The sequence below is a fragment of the Asterias amurensis genome, chromosome 4 (genome assembly GCF_032118995.1).
Source record: "Asterias amurensis chromosome 4, ASM3211899v1".
Taxonomy (NCBI): Eukaryota; Metazoa; Echinodermata; class Asteroidea; order Forcipulatida; family Asteriidae; genus Asterias; species Asterias amurensis.
Window position 1 is genome coordinate 6,276,344 of NC_092651.1, and position 25,964 is coordinate 6,302,307.

General features: G+C 41.1%; 3 protein-coding genes across 7 annotated transcripts in view; 1 reads left to right on the forward strand and 2 right to left on the reverse strand.

Annotated features, from left to right (window-relative positions):
- Window positions 1-14,370, reverse strand: part of LOC139936686 (dnaJ homolog subfamily A member 3, mitochondrial-like) — a 51,700-nt gene extending 37,330 nt beyond the window's left edge. For all 3 annotated transcript variants that reach the window (XM_071931554.1, XM_071931553.1, XM_071931555.1), the window contains exons 1-5: window positions 14,198-14,370; window positions 12,456-12,586; window positions 11,607-11,690; window positions 2,491-2,712; window positions 1,261-1,413 (exon numbers count right to left, since the gene is read on the reverse strand). In XM_071931554.1, coding sequence (XP_071787655.1) covers window positions 1,261-1,413; window positions 2,491-2,712; window positions 11,607-11,690; window positions 12,456-12,586; window positions 14,198-14,363 — 756 coding nt within the window. In that variant the 5' untranslated portion in view covers window positions 14,364-14,370. The remainder of the gene's footprint in view (window positions 1-1,260; window positions 1,414-2,490; window positions 2,713-11,606; window positions 11,691-12,455; window positions 12,587-14,197) is intronic.
- A 467-nt stretch (window positions 14,371-14,837) lies between these two features.
- LOC139936688 (ubiquitin-fold modifier 1) lies at window positions 14,838-20,580 on the forward strand. 3 transcript variants are annotated; one of them, XM_071931558.1, is made up of 5 exons: window positions 14,838-14,926; window positions 16,208-16,264; window positions 17,553-17,610; window positions 18,533-18,572; window positions 19,116-20,580. In XM_071931558.1, coding segments are annotated over exons 1-5 (261 nt in total). In that variant the 5' UTR covers window positions 14,838-14,924; the 3' UTR covers window positions 19,220-20,580. The 3 variants fall into 3 exon arrangements, 2 of the variants coding, with proteins under 2 accessions (XP_071787659.1, XP_071787658.1); XR_011785999.1 differs by lacking the exon at window positions 14,838-14,926 and having other exon boundaries at window positions 16,191-16,264; window positions 19,116-19,311; window positions 19,443-20,580; XM_071931557.1 differs by lacking the exon at window positions 14,838-14,926 and having other exon boundaries at window positions 16,191-16,264.
- A 153-nt stretch (window positions 20,581-20,733) lies between these two features.
- Window positions 20,734-25,964, reverse strand: part of LOC139936687 (coronin-7-like) — a 39,613-nt gene continuing 34,382 nt past the window's right edge. Inside the window, exons 22-25 of the mRNA XM_071931556.1 lie at window positions 25,157-25,292; window positions 24,453-24,544; window positions 22,768-22,854; window positions 20,734-21,884 (exon numbers count right to left, since the gene is read on the reverse strand). Of these exons, the coding sequence (XP_071787657.1) occupies window positions 21,876-21,884; window positions 22,768-22,854; window positions 24,453-24,544; window positions 25,157-25,292 (324 nt within the window). The 3' untranslated portion in view covers window positions 20,734-21,875. The remainder of the gene's footprint in view (window positions 21,885-22,767; window positions 22,855-24,452; window positions 24,545-25,156; window positions 25,293-25,964) is intronic.

The following is a 25,964-nucleotide window of genomic DNA, read 5'->3' on the forward strand; positions in this document are numbered from 1 at the left end:
GTATACTATTGCAAAATAGCGGGACCAGACGAAGACACGACCTTAGACTCATTTCAAGGCTGTATAATAACTTGGTTTAGCACACAACTCGCCCGCGCCACGGGGTGCGTTCCACTGTTCCAGATTTTTCGACCGTAAACACGGCTATTAATGACCGCACGCAGTGTGTAAACGTATGCATTGCTTGCTGTGGGCTTTTATATTGACCATGCAGTAGAATGGATTGCGTACCGAGGGCAGAGGCCAGACCATGCGTTACGATGCATTGTTGAATTTATCTTAAGATCGCGCTAACCGCGGAATGTATTTTTTTAGCGCTAATCATATTTTTAAAAACGCGGAATTCCGCGGAAACGCGGAAGAGTTGCATGCCTGTATAGTCTCGATCAGGGTTTTGGGTCGACAAATTTCAGTGGTGGGCAAAAAAAAACAAATTACTTCGAGGTCCACCAAGGGCGAGTGGATCAGCAAACTGGAGGGGCAAAGTTTCCGAACTGTTCATGTCATGGGGCCATGCAAAAAGGTGAATGGCCTTTTGACTTTGTTCTTTCTCTGTGACATTTGATACTCCTTATCATTAGCTGTGTCTCAGATCAATGCACAGTGGACAATATTTTGATTCATTCATGGGGAAATCTGTGCTGGGCGGCACAATGTATTTTGCTACAAATACAAATAAAAGACAAAAATCATTTTCATGACATTGTTTGACTCATTTCTCGAAAACTACAGCACCTCAGCAAGTAATATTTTAAGGTACGCTTTCTACTATCATTATCTTCAAACTGTGGAAAGTTTAATGTAAATCTGTGGACATTGTGGTTTGTGTTACAAAAAGAACCAAGACCCTTTAAAGGCAGTGGACACTATTGGTAATTGTCAAAGACTAGCCTTCACACTTGGTGTATCTCAACATATGCATAAAATAACAAACCTGTGAAAATTTGAGCTCAATCGGTCATTGAACTTGCGAGATAATAATGAAAAAAAAATAACCCTTGTCACACGAAGTTGTGTGCGTTCAGATGGTTGATTTCGAGACCTCAATTTCTAAATCTGAGGTCTCGAAACCAAATTCGTGGAAATTTACTTCTTTCTCGAAAACTATGGCACTTAAGAGGCAGCCGTTTCTCACAATGTTTTATACCATCAACCTCTCCCCATTACTTGTCACCAAGAAAGGTTTTATGCCAATAATTATTTTGAGTAATTACCAATAGTGTCCACTGCCTTTAACACAAGTTTGGGGTTAGAACTCACCTGCCCCGTTCCGTTGCAGTGGTGACAACGGACTATTTTGGAGCCTGGTTCCGCTCTGTTTCCTTTACAGCGATCACAAGCATCTTCCATGGAAACGGTCACTTCTTTATTAATACCTCTTGCAGCCTCGCTAAATGTTAGATCCATCATAACCTGAGATACAATCAAAGTAAACAAAGTTGTTATACCTCGGTAAAAAATTGTTAAGTTTGATTGGTCAAGAACCAATCACGTGATGTGATACAAAAATGCATGTAGCATGGCTACGGATGTGTATTATGCATAGCGCACATCCTTAGACATGGTACATTATACAATTGTTGCACGCTCGATGGGATCCATTGCGTTTTGTACACCCGAGGGGGCAAATGGCATCCGAGGCGAAGCCGAGGGTGCCATTTTCCCTCGAGGGTGTACAAAAACCATGGACCCCAGTCACAGCGTGCAACAATTGTTTTGTTATACCTTGGTAACATTATTATTCCTCTTCTCGAAGTTCTGTTGTCATCTTCAAACATTACTACGACGAAGTAATGCAAAGTTTAATCATGGTTTAATAAGCATACGACCAGTTCAAATAAGCAACAACTCTTCACCTGTTCCCTTGAACCCGCGTGTGTTTCGTACACAGCGCTGGAAATCGACCAACGGTGGGAACGATCAAGGTGATGTACACCAGTTAGCATCACTTTTCATGTTAACCGCCGCGCTGTGCATTATGCGTAGCGCACATCCTTAGCCATGGTATATATGCGTTTTTGTTGCACGTCACGTGATTAGTTCTCGACCAATCAAACTTCACAATTTGTTACCGAGGTATAACATGAGTTTTTGTTGACCGGTGTACATCACCTTGATCGTTCCCACCGTTGGGCCATTTCCAGCACTTAGTACGAAACAGACACGGGTTTGAGGGAACAGTAAATAATTGTTTCTTATTTGAACAACTGTTGGTCTACTCATTAAACTATGCATACTCTTTCGCGTCAAATTGTTTCAAGATGACAACAAAACAGAACTTTGGAAAGAGGTATAATAACTTAACCATGATATAACAAAACAATTGTTGCATTATACAATTGTTGCACGCTGTGACGGGGTCCGTGGGTTTTGTTAACCCTCAGGGTCAAATGGAAGCCTCTGCTTCTCCTCGGGTGTCATTTGCCCCCTCGGATGTACAAAACACTATGAACCCCATCACAGCGTGCAACAATAACATAATGACCTCACCTCATGACCTCTGTCAAATCCACCAAACACCGAATCGCCAACAGACGCCCCGTTATTGCCTCCTCCAAATCCAGCATTGCCGAAGATCTTCCTGAAGAGTTCCTCTGGATCTATATTTGTTTGTTGCCATTGTTGACCTTGCTGGAATCCACCTCCACTGCCTCCAAATCCAGCTGCTCCCATCGTATCATATTCACGCCTCCTACTGTCATCACCTAATACCTAAATCATAGAATGTTTTCAGTTATTATTAGTTCGAAATGGGAAACAGACGTGCTATATTTTTTTATCTTCAAGTACGCGCTAATCCTCCAATCAGATTCGCAGAATGGAGTGGTTTAAAAAAACCTATATTGCACGGCTAATTCACTACCATGCGTCTTGTGTGTTCTATGTCACGCGGCAAGTTTGCTTGAATATAAATACGTTATCACACGCGCGCTCCTGGAAATACAAAAAATATAGCGCGTCTGCGTCCCATATCCAACTTGGCCTTCGGCCTTGTTGGATATGGGACGCAGAAGCGCTATATTTTTCTGTATTCCACTCACGCCTATGTGATAACTTATAATGTATTTCCTCAAACTAGCCTGTGATAACGAATTTATCTTCAAGCAAACTTCAAGCAACGCATGTGACGATAAGCATTTGACGCAAAAGCGCCACCTCAGAAATTTATATTCACTTTTTATATAAGCTGTATGTTTTGCGTAAAGCTTACCGTAATTTTCGGATTATAAACCGCGGTTTATATGTTGATTTTGACATTTTTTTGAACTCCTGCGGTTTATTCTCCGGGCGGCTTGTAAGCCGACGTATAAATATTTAAGAGAAAAAACGTCATTTTTTAAAAGAAAGATCGTTCGTAAACTATTTTAATAATGTTTTTTTTCTTCAACGAGAACAAAAACCTGCCTGTGTGATGACAAAATCCTGTTGAAAATCCCACCACAATTGTATTCCGATCCGTGTTTCCTTTGTAAAACGTTTATCAACCGCCCTCAGCTCCCCCTCTCAGCGCAACTCGGGTTAGACTAGACTGGTGCCCGTCTATTTATCCTAGCGATCTCTACATGCTGACGTCAGACATTCAAGCTATACTCGTGTCTCAGCGAAATAGACTCGTCCCCTGTCTATTTATCCCACGATCTTTATATACTGACGTCAGACATCCATTCTTCAGGTCAACCACGCACACCTCAACAGCAGAATGGTGAATGGACGTACGCAAAGAACTATGCCGCGCCGGGGGTCAAACAAAACGTTTTCAAACCGCCTGATTGTTGAGTCCAGTAACATTGGGAATTTTATTTCCAGGCGGCGCAAATATGATGGCGTAGCGCAACCCGTCGGCGAACATCGCTCAATACGGTGCCCCCCAACATCTGTTGTGCAATTTCGAGATTGAGCAGCGCAATTAACAGATTGCTAGCTTTACGAACTCGCATGTGTACATGTGCATAATGTGCACGCTGCAGGATACATTACTACACACACGCTACATCCGTCCGCCCGTCCGTCGTTGCAATATCTGTTGTGGATCCTCGTTGTGGGACTACAATAAAAGGGAGGGAGAAACAACCACTTTTCTTATTGAAAGACCCATTTCAACCTTATTTCCCGTCTACTCCGATGTTTAATAAAAGTGAATCCCCTGTCCTTATGATTACGCAAACAATAAGGTAGCGTATTTTGTTTCAACCGCTATACAATAAAAGTGAGGGAACAACTTTAGCCGTCCCCATTATTATTTCGTTTATATTTTATAAAGGAATTTTTTTAGGAGCTGTTTACATGTTTAAAAAATGTTCCTTTAAACATTGTAAACAGAAACAACAGTCATAGACAACTCTCGTTTGTGTTGTGGTACATGTAGCCCTGAAAAGGACTGTTTGGTTTTGGTTTGTCTATTTTCTATTTAAACAAAACGGAAGGCAAAGGATTCCTTGGATATAAATCTTCGCACTGTTTCTTTATCACTGCTTCTGCAGACGAATCCTATGTTGAAACGATAGTCAACGCACTGTCTGAAGTTAATTTTTATTGCAACACGATCTCACTTACCTACAAATAAAGTAGGATTTAACTTTGTCAATTTTTAAAACTGTTATTGGGTTTTTTCAGTATCACAATAATAAACGTATTTTCAGTTGTAACTTTCATCAATAATTATCCAACACAAACAATAATGTGGTCCCGCAAAGGGCGTGCTGCCAGCTTACAAAAAGAATACTATCCTATAATAGATCATTTCAATTACGATCAATAGTGTAAACTTCAATACATTTCTACGCAATTACGACGCAACTCCCACATTGCGGCAACTATACAAGACTGACTGATGTGCCGCCCGCCTGTCACTGCACATCGCCACAAAGAGGACCGCAAACAAGCACGGCCCCTTTGTGTGTACGGACGCATGCGGTGATTGGCCGTTTGATGATTGGCCGTTGTTGATTGGCCGGTGATAGTTCCATTCATAAAATATTGGCTCGACTTCGGACGGATCGAGTAGAGCGGCTGCCCATTGTACAACAAATAGCTTGAACGTCTGACGCACGCTTCGAGGCTCAGGGCCCAGTCTAATCAAACGTGGACAACTTTCGTCTACAGAGGGCGATGCGATGCAGGGCAAAGTTCAATTTCTCGGTGTGCGTTGTCGACCGATCTTTGATTTCACGGACAGTTTGTTCCTAAAGAAGTTCACAAAACATGGTCAACACAACCGATCATCAAATCGCAAATTCTTGAAAAGGGTTGTTGATGGAAAAAAAGTATAACTCAGGACTGATAGTGTGAGATAAAAAAATCACCCGTAACGCGCGGCAGGTTTGCGTACTTCACTTCCGTGTTTTGAGGTTAGTTTTTTCATGTTTTTTATTTTTATTTTGGTCGCGGTTTATACGCCGCGCGGCATATACGCCGACACCTAAATATTTTTTTGTATATTTTGAGGAAGTGCGGTTTATACGCCGCGCGGTTTATAATCCGAAAATTACGGTACATGTATAAAAGCGCAATACGCAGAGTTAGAACACACAATAAGCAGGGCGTGATATTGGCGGTGCGATATAAGTTTATATCACATTCCTTGTTGCTATGGATCGACCAATCAGAATCAAGGATTCAAATAATAGGTTATACTGCCATCACATGGTAAATTTTAGGAAGTAATGTGTTAGGGTTAGAACACTGTAGTAACTTCAAGCTGACTTAACTAACTGGATTAGGTTAACGAAACCATGTGTACATGACTTTAATAAACAACAAGATGGATGCCAACACAACTACAAAACACCTTTTCTACAACCAGTCAATAGAGGGCGCTAACACAATAATCAACTACAGGTTATCACAACTCCTCCTTTAGATAATACTTAACACAACAACTTTAAGGAAACAACAACTTGAACACTAGAACATTAAATCCAAGAGAATTAGTTTCAGAACCAACATCCACGGGTCTGTAGGAAAACATACATTAACCTATTGGCTGGTTCCATTGTTACATGAGGAACTATTATTAATCAACAACTGTTTCCATGGTAACAAAAGAAGAACTGTGTTTTTTAGAGTCACAGATCTGGAAATCCATAGAGTTCAGGTTTGGTGCGAACGCGTGTGGATCTGCGAAGTTCAATGTCTGGTTCTGTGTTCTGTGAGCCTGTCTGCTCTGCTGGCATTGGACTTGGCTCTTCCACTGATGGTGTACTGTCAATCTGTACAAGTGGTTGTTCACCAACCATTTCCTCCCTCTCCGATGAAGGAATGGGCCAATTTGGCTCCAAACTGGGTGTGGTTGACACATCTCGGAAACGCATTTGATCAACATGGCGTCTCCACACACGACCATCCTCAAGTAGGACTGTGTACATAAGATGGCCACACAATGATACTACACGCCCTGCCATCCATCTAGGGCCAGGCGCATAATTATGCACATAAACGGTGTCGTTCACATTAAACGAGCGAGGTTTTGCGTGTTTATCATGATGTTCCTTCTGTGCACATTGCTTGTTGGTTACTCGACGTCGTAGATCTGGACGGACCAAATCAAGTCTTGTCTGCGGTCGACGATTCATCAACAATTGAGCTGGGGAAATTCCTGTCGTGGCATGTGGCGTGGTGCGATATGTGAACAAGAATCGTGACAACTTTGTCTCAACAGTACCCTCATTCATACGTCTCATCGCGGCCTTAAAAGACTGAACTGCACGCTCAGCCAACCCGTTGGATGATGGGTGGAATGGCGCGGACCGGACATGTTTAATGCCATTCCTTCTCAAGAATTCCTGAAACTCTGCACTGGTGAAATTACTGCCATTATCGGAAACAATAATATCTGGCAATCCATGTGTCGCGAAGGTCTGACGCAGCTTCTCTACTGTAGCCAGTGACGTTGCACTATGCATAGCATGTATATCTAGCCATTTGCTATGTGCATCAACAATTATGAGAAACATTCGTCCCATAAACGGACCTGCATAATCCACGTGAAGGCGTGACCATGGACGCTGGGGCCACTCCCATGGGTGCAGTGGTGCAACTGGTGGCGATTGACGTGAGGTTTGGCATGGCGAACACTGTTTGACTTTACTCTCAATGTCTTTGTCCATGCAGGGCCACCATACATAACTGCGACCCAACGATTTCATGCGTGACACTCCAGGATGCGATTCATGTAACTCCTCCACAAGACGCTGGCGACCCTGTGGGGGGATGACAACACGTGACCCCCACATTATGCAGCCGTCTTGGATGCTTAATTCTGTTTTACGACAGATGTATGGCTGCAATGCTGAATTTGCACATTCTGCTGGCCAACCATTCATCACAAATGATCGCACCTGTGACAGTACCGGGTCTCGGCCTGTCCAAAGGCGAATTTTCTCTGGGCTGACTGGTGTTGACTCCATGTGATCCATGACCATGACATAATCCGCTGGAACTGGTACATGCGAAGGTGTATGGGGTAATGGTAATCTGCTCAGTGCATCGGCATTACCATTTAATGACCCTGGTTTGTAGACTAACTGGTAATCATAAGCGGAAAGTGTAAGTGCCCACCGCTGAATTCTGGATGATGCCATGGGGGGTATCATTCGCCCTTCACCTAATAAACCGAGCAACGGCTTATGATCAGTAGATATCTCAAACTTCCTACCGTACACATACTGATGGAACTTTTTTACTCCAAAGACCATTGCTAATCCTTCCTTGTCTAGTTGCGAATAATTACGCTCTGGTGGAGACAGGGAACGTGATGCGTACGCAATTGGATGTTCTGTTCCATCGGACATTCGGTTGGGCAGCACTGCGCCCACACCATATGGACTAGCATCACATGATAGCACTAACTCCTTCTCTGGGTTGTAATGCACCAGAACTTGAGCTGAAACTAACAATTCCTTAGAGTCACGGAAGGCTTTATCCTGGGCTGTGTCCCATGACCAGCAGGTGTCCTTCCTCAACAAACAGTGCAAAGGGGCTATGAGCGACGACAAGTTGGGCAAAAACTTTGCGTAGTAGTTGAGAATACCCAGGTAGGATTTTAACTCAGTTACATTACGGGGGACTGGCGCATCCTTTATCGCTTGCACCTTCTCTGTTGTGGGATGCAAGCCTGTTGCATTTATGCGATGTCCGAGGTAAACTACCTCTGGTGCGAAGAACTTACATTTCTCCTGTTTCAGTCGGAGGCCTGCACTTTGTAGTCTGGTAAGTACTCGATCAAGATTAGCAATGTGCTCTGATTCAGATTTACCTGTAACAAGGATATCATCGAGAAATGCCACTGCTTGGGGAATGTCAGCTAACAAACTTTCAATGGTCCGTTGGAAAATGGCGGGTGCAGCTGAAATTCCAAAAGGCATTCTCGTATACTGGAACAGTCCACGGTGAGTGTTAATTGTCGCAAGTTCACGCGATGGTTCATCGAGCACAAGTTGCAAGTAAGCATGACTGAGATCGAGCTTGCTAAATGTCTGACCACCAGACATTGCAGCGAACAATTCCTCCACTCGAGGAAGGGGGTATGAGTCAACATTAGCAGCCTGATTTACTGTGGCCTTGTAATCTCCACAGATTCTGATTTGCCCATTTTCTTTAATCACTGGAACAATGGGTGCTGCCCAACGCGAGAATGTTACTGGTTCAATGACACCACTCTTTTGGAGTCTATCGAGTTCATCTTCCACTTGTTTTTTCATGGAGAAGGGCACGGTTCTCGCCTTACAGAACTTGGGCTTTGCATCTGTTTTGATATTTATTTTTACAGGTTGTCCTTTTAGTTTACCCAAGTCATCCCGAAATAACTCTTCATAATGATTCATAATCTCAGCAGTCGAATCAGTGTGCCTGACATGGTGAATTTCTTGCCACGCTAACTTAAGATGGCGCAGCCAATCTCGTCCGAGAAGATTTGGTCCTTGACCCGACACAATGAGAAGTGAGAGTTGAGTCTTCTGATCGTTGTGTTCTACTGTGACTGAACACGTACCAACCACAGGTATTTTCTGGCCTGTATAAGTTCGTAACTCGACGTGTTCCCCGGTACGAAGTGAAGGTTTCTTGTGCTTAAATATGGAATCATAAGTGGTCTCACTCATGATGGAGACAGAAGCACCAGTGTCAATTTCCATTGAGACCTTACATTTGTTTATCAGTACATTTGCGATAAGCGGTGGCTCTTTGTTTTGTGCCGAGGTTTTATACATTGTATAGTTAGCTTCTGCATTCACAGGGTTTTCGAAGTCAGGTTCCATGCAGTACGCTTTATCCTTGTGGACTTTTGACTCTACTGGGGTGGAAGACGATTTACCACCCCGACAAACTTTGGCTAGATGTCCCTGTTTTCCACAGTTATGACAAATATACAAACGTACTCTGCAATCATTTGCAGAGTGATCCGTGCGTCCACATCGATAACATTTAGTGAAGTGTGTACCTTGTTTGTGGGGCTGTGCTTGTTGTGGATATGGCCTTGTTTGGTTAGGCCCCCTGGCGCTGGTACTACTAGCAACTTTATTGGCTTGCTGCAGGGGTCCAGCGGCCACTGGTACGGGCAAAGACTCGAGGTTTCTTTGAAGGTCTTTGGCATTCTTCATGGCTAGCTCCATGGCTTGTGAAATTTCCCACGCTTTCTTGAATTTAAGGGAGGGCTCTGATAACAGCCTTCGTTGCACTCGCTCATCCTTTAAGCCACATACTAAGCGATCACGCAACATATCCTCTAGTGTAGACCCATACTCACAGTGTCGTGCGAGACGGCGTAATTCAGCAACAAATTCTGCAGTTGTCTCTCCTTGTTGCTGAATGCGTGTGTTAAACTTATATCGCTGAACGATTACCGAAGGTAGTGGGTTGAAATGATCCTTAGCAATCGATATTAGTTCATCAAAAGTCTTTTCTCCTGGTTTTGCTGGTGCTACAAGGCTTGATATCAACTTATATGTGTCAGCACCACAAACACTTAACAAAATAGCTCTCTGCTTACCAGCATCCTCTACATCGTTTGCTTCAAAAAACTGCTTCAATCGTTCCACATACAGAGGCCATGCTTCACTGTCCTTTTCATCTTGAAATTCACCGATATTCCCAAAGGTATTCATACTGAGATTTCTTCTGGATGTTCTCCCTGTTTAGCAGGATCCCATCCTCGTCGCCAAAATGTAGTAACTTCAAGCTGACTTAACTAACTGGATTAGGTTAACGAAACCATGTGTACATGACTTTAATAAACAACAAGATGGATGCCAACACAACTACAAAACACCTTTTCTCCCACCAGTCAATAGAGGGCGCTAACACAATAATCAACTACAGGTTATCACAAACACTAACAAAAACTTCCTCACTGAAGACAAGAAATAACCTTTACACTTAATTTACAAAGTTGGTACACTTTTCAGTCTTTCAATCTTTTGGGGAAAGACTTTTTCTTATTATTATTCTCTATTTCAGAAACTACCAATAGGGTCCAGTACCTTTAAAGCAATCGCACAACATCGGTAAACAGTATTGTCCAAAGGCCCACACTTCGTGTATCACAACTTAAATATAAAATAACAAACCTGTGAAAATTTAGGCCCAATCGGTCATCGGAGTCGGGAGAAAATAACGGCAAAACCCACCCTTGTTTCCGCATGTTTCGCTGTGTCATGGGATGTGTTTAAAATAAATCTGTTATTCTCGATATCGAGAATCGATAATTGTTTTAATGTTTTCTCGAAAAGTAAAGCATTTCATGGAATAATACGTGAAGGGAAGTATTTCACCATTACCTTCTGTAAACCATGTAAGTTATTTGTAAATCTGTAAACTTTTAATTTTTGTTCTGTTCAGAAAGTGTCCAATGGCTTTAACAAGGAATAATACTAAAGACAAATTCCTTCATTCACTTCACCAATGGCTATACAGAGGAAGGTTTTGGGGAAAGCAAACTATTACTAGTGCTGGGAGAATAGTGAAATTTTGATATTCGGATACTGCTGGCCAACTACCCGAAATTAACCGGAAATAGTTTTTCGGCGCTAGAAGGCGCTATTAAAAACAAAATATAAAAAAAATATAAAAAATGTTTTTTTTGCTGCAATAAAAAATAAAAATAACCGGATCTAATTTAAAGATGGCGATTTGCTTTTTCTTTTGATCATGATTGACTCTACGTGAAGGAAAACTGTTGTAATCTTTGAACAAATTACGTCAGATATGTCATTGTTGTAACTCTTCACGGAGGTGAGCATAGTTAAATACTTAATTTATGCTGTTTTATGCTGTCTTAATAGAAGTTTCATTAGGATTCAGACAAAACATTGATGTCAGTTGTCGCCCGACGTCCGCGGATATTCGGATATTAAAAGAATATCCGGTTACTTGGTTGTAATTACAGAACTATCCGGTTTATAAATGGGTATTCGCGCCCTATGCGGATATCTGGTTAAGAAAAAACCTAGGAAAACCTATTCGTTAGGAAAACCTATTCGCCATTAACCGGATATTCAAATAATTTGCCCAGGCCCAACTATTATAGTGCGTATGTGTCTAAGTCCCACCATCTTACTTTTCTGAGACAACTTATCGACATTGAGGTTTCTAAAACCACCAAGTCTACAAACCTCATATGCTTCAGCCAGTTCCGCAAATTTCTTGGCAGCTTCTTTGTTGTTTTTGTTCTTGTCCGGATGATATTTCTTTGCTAACTAAAAGAAAACAGAAAAATCATACCGTTAGTCTTTTGTTAGTAACACTTTGATGAACCTGGATAATTTCCAAAAGCTCAATGAAGAAAATATGAAAATGCACGATAAACAGATTGTCTTAACTGCAATACTACCACCAAACTGATGTACAACCAAACTGATGTACAACCAAACACCTGTTTCAGAAAAATTCTGAATAAAGTCCATGAAAGGTTTAACGACTGAAACAGTTACAGTGTAGGAGCGACTGGTTGTGCTAGAAGTAGAAAGATCGACTGTTGCAATCATTCGGAATGTCTCTGGAGCACTTTGATTTTCAGACATCGATCTTGTCATGAGCCGAGCCAATGTAACTGTTATGTTGAGTTCTATAAAAACAAGTCTTACAAAACCAAAAACAGAAACAATGTTTTACTCATCATCGTGATAAAAAAATGTTGATCCCTTTACGAGAAAATGTTTTTATACCACCACTGAAAAGAACTGTCCTGCTTTTACGAACTGAGAAGTCTCCCAAACATCCGATAAATGTGCTCCGCGGTAGAATAATAAAGAAAGACAGTTCTCTAAGAACAAACTCTACCTCACAAGTAGATACACACATGGTGTTACCGCAAACCAAATATATGTTGATACCTCACCATGCAATGCCTCAAATCACAGATTACAACAATTATTACCATTTGGAGCATATTGTTTCAATTAGCATCGTTAGGGTTTTAATTATTGTTTTTATAATTAGCATACTCTACTCTTTGCTCATACCTCATAGTAAGCTTTCTTGATATCCTTTTGCGAGGCATTCTTTGCAACTCCAAGGACTTTGTATGGATCAGAGATCGCTGAGAAAGCTGAACTTGTGTGAATCAGTCTGCTGGAAGCAGTATGAATGGATCCTGAAGAGAAAAAACAAAACAAAACAATTACAACATTGAGCAAGAACAAGTGGGCATAAGTAGTTGACCCGTGGTTGACTATTGACCAGCAACGTACATGCGCAGTGACGCACTCACTCGAACGACTCACTTTGGAAGTCTAGTCAACCTTTTTGCATTTTCTCTATAGTGTCACTGGTTCGCCTCTGCGCTTCATACACATTATAATGGAACATGCTGTTTGGACTAAGCTTGGGCGGTTCCAGAAAGTTTGGGGCTCGGTTCCGGTTCCAAAAAAAAGCTCAGTTCTAAGACATACCCGGTTCCAACTCAATATAAAACATAAGCCGCCCGTCCCGAGCTCACACACACACTTAAACCGATCTATTTTAACTGAAAATAACCAAGTTAATCAGACATCGGTCCGGAGCTCACACACACACACACACAATTGGAGCCGACCTATTTTCAACAAAAAATTAATACCAGAAAAGCAACCAAGTCAATCAGACATCGTGCCACCGAGCACCTATTCTCCCTGTATTTATACAAGTCTTTGATTTGGCCGGCAGCAATACGTTCGTAGTGCAGTATGTCCGTAGTGCAGTACGTCCGTAGTGCAGTATGTCCGTAGTTTTGCTCTTATATTATGTGGTTTTGCTCATTTAGTCATAAACGGCCCCTCATATGGTTCCAAATGGTCGACCGCAGTAGTCAACCAATGGTCGACCAGCCTGGGTTCCAAACTTTAGTTAACCATTGTGCACACTCGAGAACTTGCACATATGTAAGCAGCGATGAGTTTGTACTTGCATATTCATTGTACAAACGCACCCCTGCACCGCTCATGGACAAGAAGTTCCTCTGCATTGCATCCAGTAGAAGTAGAAGTCTGAGCCTGAGCTTACGTCCAAATCTAAAGTGTTAACACCATTAGTGTTAGTACAGTAGGCCTATGTACATTCATTCAGGATTTGACTGGATTCAGTACCTACACTACAGCCAAGTTGGTTTGGATCACCAACCAACTGCTTAGCTTTTAAAAACTGGGTCGGATGTTTGGCCAAGGATTCAGAGAGCTAATCAAAATTCAACTTGTCTTACAATTGAATACAACCCTTGCACGCACCAGGGACAACTTTCCGTATGGCGCCACTACTTTTTCACTCATTTTTACAAAAAGGGATATCTCATGGAGGTAAATCAGATTATTTCATATCGAATGAAAAAGTGGTGGCGCCATACGGAAACTTTTCCCACCATACATTGTTAGCTAGCAAACATTTTGACTTTTGTCGGGGAGACTAAGTCTAACTTACTAAACTCAACTGTCCACGTGAAGCGTTAGCATGGTTAGAAAAATTAGAAAGGCTACGGAATTTCTACAAAGCAAAACTGTCTGTGTACGTACTGTAGAATGTTTGTTAAGAAACAATTTATGATATTATTTGTTTGTAGCGTATCGATAGCGTCTATTTGGCGGAATAAAAGAGAGAATGTCACAAGGTCTATGCACTCCTCCCTCACCCAACCCCCCGCCCCCAATTCTGACGTCGTAATAAGCTGTACACGAAATATGAATTGCAAATGCCAAAATTATAGTCCGATACAAATTCAATACCAAATTTTTACCATCAAATTGTTTTCCAATGCAAGTCCGCAACAGACTACTCCTGCCATCAAACCCTTGTGTCCTAAGCTCTCTCTTATGCACAACTGTGCATCTCCAGCATGCAAGAGAAGGCTGGAACTTGTGGTAGTTTCTTGGTAGAAATCGAACTGCGGCGGACGTCGCCATGCTTGCTCTTTCGTGTTTTACTCCTAAATGCGGGTTAGATTGTACACCGGCGATGTGTAGTTAAGGTTTGCGTACGGGCCGTCCAGATACCATACGCAACGTTCAGCTAGACTTGATTTCAAGTCTGAGACTGCGGGTATTTCTCAGACACGCAGAATTCACCCGCAGGTTTGACTCGCAACCTGCAAGAGGCGCTATTTCAGGCAATAATGTGCACAGATGGCGCAGAAAGAACCTTTATGTCTGTCTATGCATAGAGTTATATAACTCTATGGTTCTATGGCTGTGATAAATGCGTTGACTATCGGGTAGACTAAAAGCCACAATCACAGACTTGGAACTAAGTCTAACGTTCAGCCATAGCCATAGCTGCGGAGCTGCAGCCGCAATCGGCTACGGCTTCGGATGGGTTCAGGCTTGACGGAGGAGGGCGCTCTATCAGAAAAAGTTTAGTGCACAGTTCGCCATATGGATCTGATTTCGACACACACACACACACACACACACACACACAGAGAGCTTGCTAGTCACAACACCGAAGTGAGTGGTTGAGTGGACAATATGTAAGTGTTTTATGGCATAGTTTGGTTTTAAATATCCATGTTTATTTGATAATGTTCGTACTTGTTGTGCTGCAAACATGATTCCAGAATATTGTGTCATTTTATTATTAATTAAATCAATGAGATGAGTGTGACTGTGACTGTGAGTGTGACCGAGTCAAAAGCATGTCAAGTGAGTGTTGAACCAATTATGATTTACATGAATGATGATGATCTGATGATGATGGAGGATGGTTGAAGACTCCAACCAATCTTCAATCTTCAAAGTTCAATGGTGAACTCCTTATTCAGCTATACATATATGACATATAGTAGCTATACTAGGATGGTACAAAGACTAGAGTGATTAGAAGAAAGGCGTCGCAACAGGGAATCGGTAGTCAGGTAGTGACGTTCTGACCCAACAAGTACAAGGGTGCAAATTTATGCGACGTTATTTTATAAACGCATTGACCAACTTCGTGTCACTCACGGAAGACTTGAAATTGAAATTTTACTTGGTTAGAAGAATCAAGAACAATTTTGAGCTTTAAACTTTTATTGTCTGATGTCAAAGCCCATCTGAGAGTAGAATTTTGAAGCCCGCATAATGGTGAGGTACAATAATTGAAGACTGTTATCTGCAAACATGATTTGTTGGGATGTGTGTATTGTATTTAACATCACATTAATTCGCGCCCTTGGGTCAGAACATCTCTACGGAGCTGTTCTGCCACCTTTCTTAAACCACTTATATCCGAGTCTGAAATTGTCAGTGATAACTATTTATGGGAAGCAAAGGGGTGGGCGAGGGAGGAATATGGTCTAATGGAGTAAAATATTAAAAAGGGCACAGCTGCCAAAAGTACAATTTTTTCCAGGGGCACATCGGCCAGTAAGGGGGCATCTACGGCCATTGCCACCTTGAATTTTGAGTCCGGCAGAAAAACTTGGAGCCTTGCAGGAAGTTTTGAGGTGGGCGGCACCGCAGCAGTCTATTTTTTGTTCAGGTCTGAGGACTCCGAGTGGCGGGCGAAGATTGCCAGCGCTAGGCAGGTCGTCTAGCGTGGCTACAACTCTAGTCTATGTGGCTAAAACAACAGAAAGGTTGTCCATCCAAACTCAAGTTGAATAAGATTATTGTCACTTAGGCATTATTGCATTTGTCGACACACCACTCTTGTTTTTGAAAGTTTTTTTTGTATCTTTCAGCGATAGTTAGTTATAAAGCTTTCTTCAATAGTAATTGTTCCCACAAATGTACACCTGTTGTAACCTTTTTTTTATGCACTTTCTCTGTAGGTCGAAAGTTACATTTAAGATAACGTTGACGTCTGATCCAAAATTACCATTCAAAGTGTAAGTATATCATTTTCAAATACAGGATTTTGAACTTTTGTTAAATTACAAGAATATCCACATTCTTTTAACTCTCTTTTAACCGTTTTCTTTTTACAGAATCAACCACAGGGGTGGATTTTACAAAGGGTTTAAAAGACTAGTCTTATCTCGAGTTAAGACGAGTATAACTTAGGAACAGCCATACGTTTTCAATATCTCCTAGGACTAGTCCTGGGATGTCCTTTGTAAAATCGAGCCCTGGTCATGGCGCCCTCATTGTTTGACTACTCAAACGTGAAGGCACATATTTTCACAACAGAAAGCTTACTGTTCAAAGGTCAATTTTACTTAGTGCTTACTGAAGGTCAATTTTACTCGGTGCTTACTGTAACCATGGGGCTGTAATTAGCACCAGATTTAAATTTAGAGCATTAAGCCCAGTTCATACTTCCTGCGAATGCGATGCGAATTTGACGTGAATTTGAAGTCACAACTCTCCTTTCGCAGCGATATTCGCAAGTGAGTTGAGCAAAGTTGAACTGCTGCGAATTATTCACTGCGAATTTGTGTCGTCAACATTCGCTTCGCATTCGTAGGCGCATATGAACCGGGCTTAATAAGTAACACGTAATAATGTCAAACTCTCAGTTATTAAATTTCCTTTCATGTAGGCCTAATCGAAAAAATCGTCAAGTTCTTAGTCTCTGTTTCTCTGTGATCTGTAAACCTCCCACAAAACTGTACACAGCCGTATGGAGTGACATAGGTGTTTGGCAGTTTGAATCTTTCCCCTTGTGTTTAAAGGGATCTTATATTAGCAACCTTATTTTTAACTTAAAGACACTGGACACTATTGGTAATTGTCAAAGACCAGTCTTCTAACTTGGTGTATCTCAACATATGCATAACACAACAAACCTGTGAAAATTTGAACTCAATTGGTCGTCGAAGTTGCGAGATAATAGTGGAAGAAAAAACACCCTTTTTTACACAAAGTTGTGTGCTTTCAGATGCTTGATTTCGAGACCTCAGTCACACAGGAGGTCTCGAAATCAATTGAGAAATTACTTTTCTCTCAAAAACTTTTTTACTTCAGAGGGAGCTGTTTCTCACAATGTTTTATACTACCAACAGCTCCCCATTACTCATTACTAAGTAAGTTTTGATGCTAACAATTATTTTGAGTAATTACCAAAAGTGTCCACTGGCTTTAAGTCACCATTGAAAGGTTTAACAAAGCAGAGATAAAGTTGTTATTATAATTTGATTTATTTAACTTGGTAATTTTTTTGACTTTTTTCTTTAGGTTAAGTGTTCCAGAGAGTACACCATTTACAGCTGTATTGCAGTTCACCGCTGAAGAGGTATTTTAGGAAATTTAATTAATAAATCCTTTCTATTGGCTGGTACACGTCACTGGTCTTGCATTGTGCGTAATGTAATGAATTTCATGCTGCATTTTCCATTGGATATAAAACTATATTGTACATATTCTATGGAGTAAAGTTGGAGGTCGGCAATTCCACAGAAATGATACATCAAGGTGAAAAATGAACTTTGTATAAAAGCTTAGTTTTCAACTGAAACTCGATGAAGAGTGAAGACAGTCTGTATTTGATGATGTGCAAAGAAATTGCATCATTCAACAATTTTCAGCTCTTCTATAAGATAACAGTGTCCAAAACGCTCGGAATGTAATGTCCATGTTTTGTGCACTAGAGACCAAATTTGCAACAAATTCTGTCAAATGTACCTGTACATCTTTTACACAATATCTAGTTGACTATTTGGTACTAAAAACACATTGATGGGAATCCAAAACTCACAGGTGTTACAAATGTAATGAGTAGTCAAATGTCATGTCCAAAAAATGTAATAATAGACCGTTTTTATATATAGCGCTTTTCACGCCCGAGGGGTGTCTCAAAGCGCTTCCGACATTATTACCCCTGGTCGCTGGGCCTTAAATCATTCCTTAAACCATCTCAGCTCCCTGGGGAGTATACAGCCTGTGCGCAATCTATGCGCTACTTGGCTAATCCAATCACAAGAACCATCTCTACCCTCACAGGTACCCATTTACCCCTGGGTGGAGAGAAGCAATTATAGTTAAGTGTCTTGCTCAGGGACACAAGTGTCACGACCGGGATTCAAACCCACACTCTGCTAAACAGAAGCATCAGAGCTTGAGTTCGGTGCGACCACAACACCCCATGCTTTGAGCTTTGCCCATTTTACTCACGTTTCATGTTTCCTGATACATTGATTGATGTTGTTTTTCACTAGTTCCGAGTACCAGCTGCAACCAGTGCAATCATAACTGATGGTAAGAGCCAAAGTGTCAAATAAATAATTAAATGTTTCTAGACTTTTTGTGTGTAATTTATTACATTATTCAATTTAAAAATGCTTAACTTCATTTTTTTTCAAGACGCTGGACACCTTTGGTAATTGTCAAAGACCAGTCTCGGTGTATCTCAACATACATGTATGCGCAAAATAACAAACCTGGGGAAATTTGAACTCAATTGGTCATCGAAGTTGCGAGATAATAATGGAAGAAAAAACACCCTTGTCACACAAAGTTGTGTGCTTCAGATGCTTGATTTTGAGACCTCAGAATCTAAAAGGTCTTAAAGTCAAATTCAAATATTTGGTGGAAAATTACTTCTTTCTTAAAAACTATGTTACTTCAGAGGGAGCCGTTTCTCACAGTGTTTTATACTATCAACAGCTCCCCATTACTCGTTACCAATTATTTTGAGTAGTTACCAATAGTGTCCACTACCTTCAAGAAGTAATACTATATCTATTGAACTTGATGCCGTTTGTGATTTTGATGATTTGTTGATGTTTTTTTTCTCTCCAGATGGAATAGGGATCAACCCAGCCCAGAGTGCTGGCAATGTCTTCCTGAAACATGGAGCAGAACTCAGACTTATACCAAGGGACAGAGTGGGGCATTCTCAATGACCCCAATTCTTCACTCACTTCTTCATTCTTATAAATAGGAAAGGCACCATGTTAACATTTTTTTGGGGAAAGTAAACTCATTCCAATATTTACCATAATAATAATATGATTTTTGGGGTTGAACAAAGAATTGACTAGAGTGGGATTCGAACCAACGACCTCCGGATTAACGTGCCGGAGGTCGTTGGTTCGAATCCCACTCTAGTCAATTCTTTGTTCAACCCCAAAAATCATTTACAAATTTACCCAGTCAGTTTCCCTTGTGGTTTATATTGATAATAATAATATAGAAGTTTTGCATGGGGAACGGGTTATTGAATTGATGAATTCTGAGACCCAATTATGTAGCACCTTATGAGGGTTTACAAGGTGCTACGGCGCATTCAACAGCCACAGCCAGGAACACCGGGGCGAACCCCTTCTCTAAGTGCACTGGGTTCTTTTACATGCGTTACACAACACATGGGACCAACGGCTTTACGTCCCATCCGAAGGACGAAGCAATGGTCAAGTGTCTTGCTTAAGGACACAAACTCTGTGTTCTCACACGTATTGCTATCCCCCTAGAAAAGAAACCGTTAGTTTTTGAAACATCTTTTGAAACTTCTTTTGAAACTGATTTTAATCATAGTAATAACCAGATTTAATATTATTTATAAAATAGTCTCCTGTTTAAAATATAATAACTGTAATATTTTGTCGCACTATTCATGAGGTCAAATTTTCAATTCTGTATTATTATCCTTGCATGAGTTTGGAACAAACAAAGTTTCTAATATCCTCACAATAAGATGATGTAATTACACCATTTGTGAGGTTGCCGTTGTATTCGGTACCCTTGTTCCAGTGTGAAATTTGCCAACATCCTAAAATGTAATTCTGGTAAAAATGTACAAGGAATTTTTGTTTCATTCCTGACTTGATGGGATTCATCCAAACTTTCCTTGTAGAAACATTTAATGACCAATTACATGTATTACCAGAATGATGTCATTGGACGATTTTTATGTTGGCAAATTCCGCACTGGGAGAGTATCGAATAATCTGCAATATACAATACTTTAATATGAGGTCAGAAGCTTTTTCCCCCCTGCAATGAGGACTCTATCAAATGGAAAATGGGTACATCCAACAATTGAATCTGACCTCGAATTCCTCTTAAAAATCTCAATAAAACTATTGGTACATATTAAAAGTTTGGTTTGTGAGTGATATTTTGCCCAAGGAGTTTCTTCTCCCAAACGATTCACAAATCTTACCTTAAACGGTAGGACGAGATTCAACATTTTTAAAGAAATGTATCAAGTCAAATAAAAACAATAACTACCCTTTTGGTTTAGGGTACCAAGAAGCTTTTTAAACAGTTTATTTCGTTTGATTTGTTTTGCTTTTTAACATGCAGATTATGTAATCAATGTCACATTGAATTGCATAGTTATCTTAAAGCTGCGATATATTTCAACGGCCTATATAACGGCAAACTTACTAAATAGGCTATAACAGTGTGACAAGCTGGTCTTCACAACAAGGAGCAAGTTCGATAGCGCACATTTTGGTTGATCACTTCAACGACTCGTTTAGAAGCCTAGTCTAACCATCGGTACTACAATATTTAATACTCCATTGCCTTCCGCATTTTCGCTATAGTTTCACTGGTCCCCCTCTGGGCTTTACACATGGGGTGACATGTTAGCATGGAACAGGCTATGGGACCAGCCGTTGATTTCACCAAACTAGGACTTAGGATGGGTTCAGTTTCGTATCCAAATACGTAGAGCGCATTTAACCCATCCTAAGTTAGGACGGTTTACTCGCTTTAACTCGAGTTGGGATTAATCCTAGCGTTTCGTGAAATCGGCTTCAGTTAAGAAACCATGGGCTCGAGGCTGGTTCCAAATGGTTGCTGGTTCCAAATGGTTGACTACAGTAGTCGACCAATGGTCCCATGGGCTCGAGTCAAAATGGTCAACCTTTATTTTACCTTGGTGCAAATTTTAACTTGCTCATAGTAATGAGAGTGTTGGTGGCTGGCTGCTGTTAATGTAGTCTTGGTGCAAGACGTTTCTCATTTCCTTTCACGCACAGCGCGGCCAACTCGCCAACAGCGCCCGCATCGATAGCCCGTATACACTAACCTGACTCAGCCAAGGGAGAAACGTCTTGCACCAAGACTATATGTTAATGACCGAGCTCCTCCCACTGACAGTCAAGACCGCCTCCTCGCACTGTCATTGTCGATAATATATACCATTTTATGAAGAAAAACAAAAATAAAACAAAAACATCAGAATTTGTTGATCAATTTCTGCATGGGACTTTATCTCCAACAAATATTTAACTATTTATATTTTCAATTAAAATATCTCTTTTTTGAGTTCTGTAGGTTCTGAAAAAGCCTTTGGTTAACAACTCAATGTTTTGATCAGTATGCTCTGACCGTCTTCATTTGAGTGGCAAATGCCTCCATTGCCAGACTAAGTACCGGTAATATAAATTCATATCTATAAAAAAAAATTGCGAGTCTTAATTACAAAGTTTTAATATTCATATAAAATTGTGATAACCAACTTCAGCACTGTCCTTATTTGGATGTAAGCAAGATACAATCCGTCACAGTCTAGCTGGATCATTGTTACTACAGCAGATAGTCCACACATCAATCGCTCTATAAATCAAAACAAAGCAGATTGTGTAAGTATACAGATATGACATGGTTTGAGGGTTACTAGTCGATATAATTAGCTCCCCGAGGTATTGCAAGTTGACAAACTAGTTCCCGAGGCAAAGCCTCGGCAGAGTGTGGGTTCTTAGTCAAAAAGTTGATTCTTCTTGAATGAACTTGTGGTTATAATAATAACATTGCATTTGTAAAGGCGCACTTTCATCTGTAGAAAACTATTCAAAGGCGCCGGTCAAGATGGAACAAGAGGGAGTTCCAAATTGGTAGGGAAAGCAAGTGTGAACAGGGCCCAATTTTATGGCTCTGCTTACCGCCGGATTCCGCGCTTACGATCACGATTCCCCGCTTATGTGCAAGCGCCAAATTTCTGCGCTTGCCTTGTAAGCGTAGAATGCCTAGTACCGTGGAGTACGCACGCACACAAGCCAAAATTCGCCGCTCACTTGTGAAATACACTTGGCGTAAGCACAGAATTTCCTGCTTCCGTAAGTGACGATTCTGTGCTCACGGTAAGGAGAGCCATGAAATTGGGCCCAGGTGTGTCTTCAGTTGCTGCTGAAAAATGGAGATGTTGTGTACTTCCCCGAGGTTTTCAGGAAGTGAACTCCAGAGCCTGGATGCTATTCCTGCTGAAGCTCTTTAACTAAGCATTCATTATTGCACGAACGTCGCACACAGCGACTTTGCCGCGCCCACCATTTTAGTGGTCAGTAGGTTTACCTGTAAACACCATGGTTCCTTCACTGAATAACGCACAGTGACATTGACCACCACAATGGCGCATTCAAGATAATTCTGATGATGATGTCAGGTGAATTGGGTCAATACAGGAAGATGAAAATGAAATGATTGTTTAATTTGCACTCACCCATTCATCTTCATCCACCCCTTCAAATTGCTCCTGAGGTAAAGGTTCGTTCTTAGCGGCAAGCTTGTCAGAGAAGGCACTCATCAGCTTAAAAAATAAACAAGAATCAGATGATTATCAAAGCACAACTAATTATTTTGTTGAAAACTCACTACAGAATTTTTTCCAAATGATTGTTCATGTTGCACTTTTTATCTTTAGGAAAACATTAATTGAACTGCCAAAACTTACTGATTTTTTACATACATGAATAATAGGGATTTCTAAGCTAAGCTTACATGTACATGTACATTCAATTCCACTCACAACTTTAAAATATATACAATACATATATTATTTAAAATGTTCTTAGAGCAAGTTCAAGCTAGGGACTATAGTTGATTATAACACACCTCTTGCTTGTTCTGTATTCTGGTTGGCTGAAACACTGTCACGTGGTGTAAACTTATATAGTCTAGTGATCGCGCGCGCATGTTTTGCGGGAACTAGTGCCTGCTTGTCTTTTAATTTTTGACTGGTTACAGTGCCCTCTCTTGACGCGAACAGTGAACCTAAAAAAGTTCCTTTCTTTTCCAAATTTCTTTTCTTATTCCTCTTAAGACCGAGGTGTCTTATACATGTAAAACACATATTGACTGACATTAATTGGGTAAATAGTGCACATCTATTCCCACTCAGGCCTGTGAGTGACCAGAAGAGGGACCTATTCGGCCTCGAAGAAATAGGTCCCTCTTCTGGTCACTCAAAGTCCCTTGGGAAAACACCCCTCCAGCTATGAAATGTTAAGGCCCTCTGGTGATAATACCTTATATAAGGAGATTGGAGTGCGCGTCGCGCGTATCGCGTGATGACCAATGGGAATGAATTAACTGTCTTATAAGCACAGGTGCATGCTCGCATGTCACGCCCATGTTTAAACACTTTTTACTGGTGTTATATCATCCGTTTAAACACCCCCACGTGATGCCCTCTCGACCAATCAGAATGGATAAACTGCCTTAGGTATTTATGAATACTGTTTATGCTAAGATTGACAAAATGGAAGGAATTCATAAGGAAGCTAAAAGCATGTTTGCATGCCAGTGCACAATCGGGGCTTCCGTGTACACAATGTGCGGTCAATACACAAGCAAACTTCACCAACAGTATCCATCAGTACACCCCTCACAAAATCCAGCTTAAAGACACTGGACACTATTGGTAATTACTCAAAATAATTATTAGCATAAAACCGTACTTGGTAATGAGTAATGGGGAGAGGTTGATAGTATAAAACATTTTGAGAAACGGCTCCCTCTGAAGTAATGAAGTTTTTGAGAAAGAAGTAACTTTCCACAAATTTGATTTTGAGGCCTCATCAGAATTAGAACTTGAAGTCTCGAAATCAAGCGTCTGAAAGCACACAACTTCGTGTGAACATGGTGTGCCAACGGGTGTTTTTTCTTTCATTATTATCTTGCAACTCCGACGACCATTTGAGCTCAAATTTTCACAGGTTTGTTATTTTATGCATAATGTTGAGATACACAAAGTGAGAAGACTGGTGTTTGACAATTACCAATAGTGTCGAGTGTCTTTAATATATCTACAAATCAACAGAACTTGTTGGGAAACATGCCGCTTATGTACAGAAGGAGCAGAATTGATGGACCATTTCTTGCTGGATATCGATTAATAATATTTACCTCCTCTTTCTTCTGTTCATCAGTCTTATAGGATAACTCCACCTCGGCCATGTATTTCTTAGGTGCAGGAGCCATCTTAGGAATTGAACTCACTGAGGAAAAAGAGGAGTAATAATTGTTAACAGTCCTGCCCCCGATTTCACGAAGCGCAGCGACGCGTCGCAAGTGCAAGTTGCGACCAGTTACACGTCGTAAGTTGCGAACTCGTCGCAGCCGTTACGTGTCTTATAGGTCTGCGATGCATTGCAAACCCTACGTTTCGTCGCTACTTACGATGAGTTTCGTGAAATCGGGGGCTGATAATGCTAAGATTTGGGGCAACGTGCTGTATCAATATCTCTCACCACTAACCCCTGGAATCACTAACCCCTGGAAGAGATGTACTGAGAAACAACGCTGATTGGTTCATAAATTTGGTAATGCATTAGACACGTTAGAAAGATATTTGTATGATCACGCCCGCGATTCTTATGGCACAAACACGTACAAAAAATTCTTTAAGATGGAAGACATGCGCGTAATAAGGATGAACCACAGGCACATATTAAAAGGTGCAAGATTCTAGCACATTTTAATTAACCAATTCCAGGGGTTATGAGCGAGCAAGGCATGCTGGGGGAAAAATGGTGCGGCGAGATCGATCACCCCTGGTAACAAGTTGGTTTTACCCCTCTTATAGGGTCCACATTACATTGAATGCTTACATAGTTTCATGCCAGGTGGACACAGACTTAGTTTGCCTTGGATTGCATTTTTTCCAGCCAACCATTCTTGGGCGGATAGCGCTGCTTCCCATTTCACTCTAGTATCAGGAAAGATGTCATCTTGGAAATATTCTTTCTGAAAGTCAAAAATAAGATACATTGGTAATCACTCAAAGCTACCATGGTCAAATAAACATCGATTCTATAGACTTGTGGACAAGCCATTAATGATTTGCCATGGAGGAGTGATGTACATGTAGTGATTCAGGTCTCCGCAATCGCATACTGCTCTTGCGAGATCACTACTCTCGTGTGAAGCTGCTGTCGTGGCCAAGCACTTCTATAGACTTTTATAACACCCCTTACAAGTATTCTGCCTGCTCATTGGTTTAGAGCGCGTCACATGACATGTCTTAGTTTTGCTAGACGACGGCCATGTGATAGTGCGTCGGTTTGCCATGCGCTAGTCCGAAGACTAGCACACGGCGTGCAGTACCCAGACGTCCGTTGCGTGTACGAGGATGATACATTAATAGTCTGTAACCATCCATTTCGGATTGCACGACACTACATGCAGCACAGTAAAAGTTTTGTAAATCTGTATTCGCGTCGTCCGTGGATTGTAGCATTCAGGTCTGTAACTTAATAATAACAGTACAGTATTTACAAATGTTTGGGGTGTTATAAAACAAATATTGACTGCTTTTACTCGTGCAATGGTTAAAACTATGACTCCCTCAGTGATCCCCGTAGCGTTCTATTTTCCTTCGGCTTCGCCTCGGGAAAATAGAACGCTCCGGGGATCACC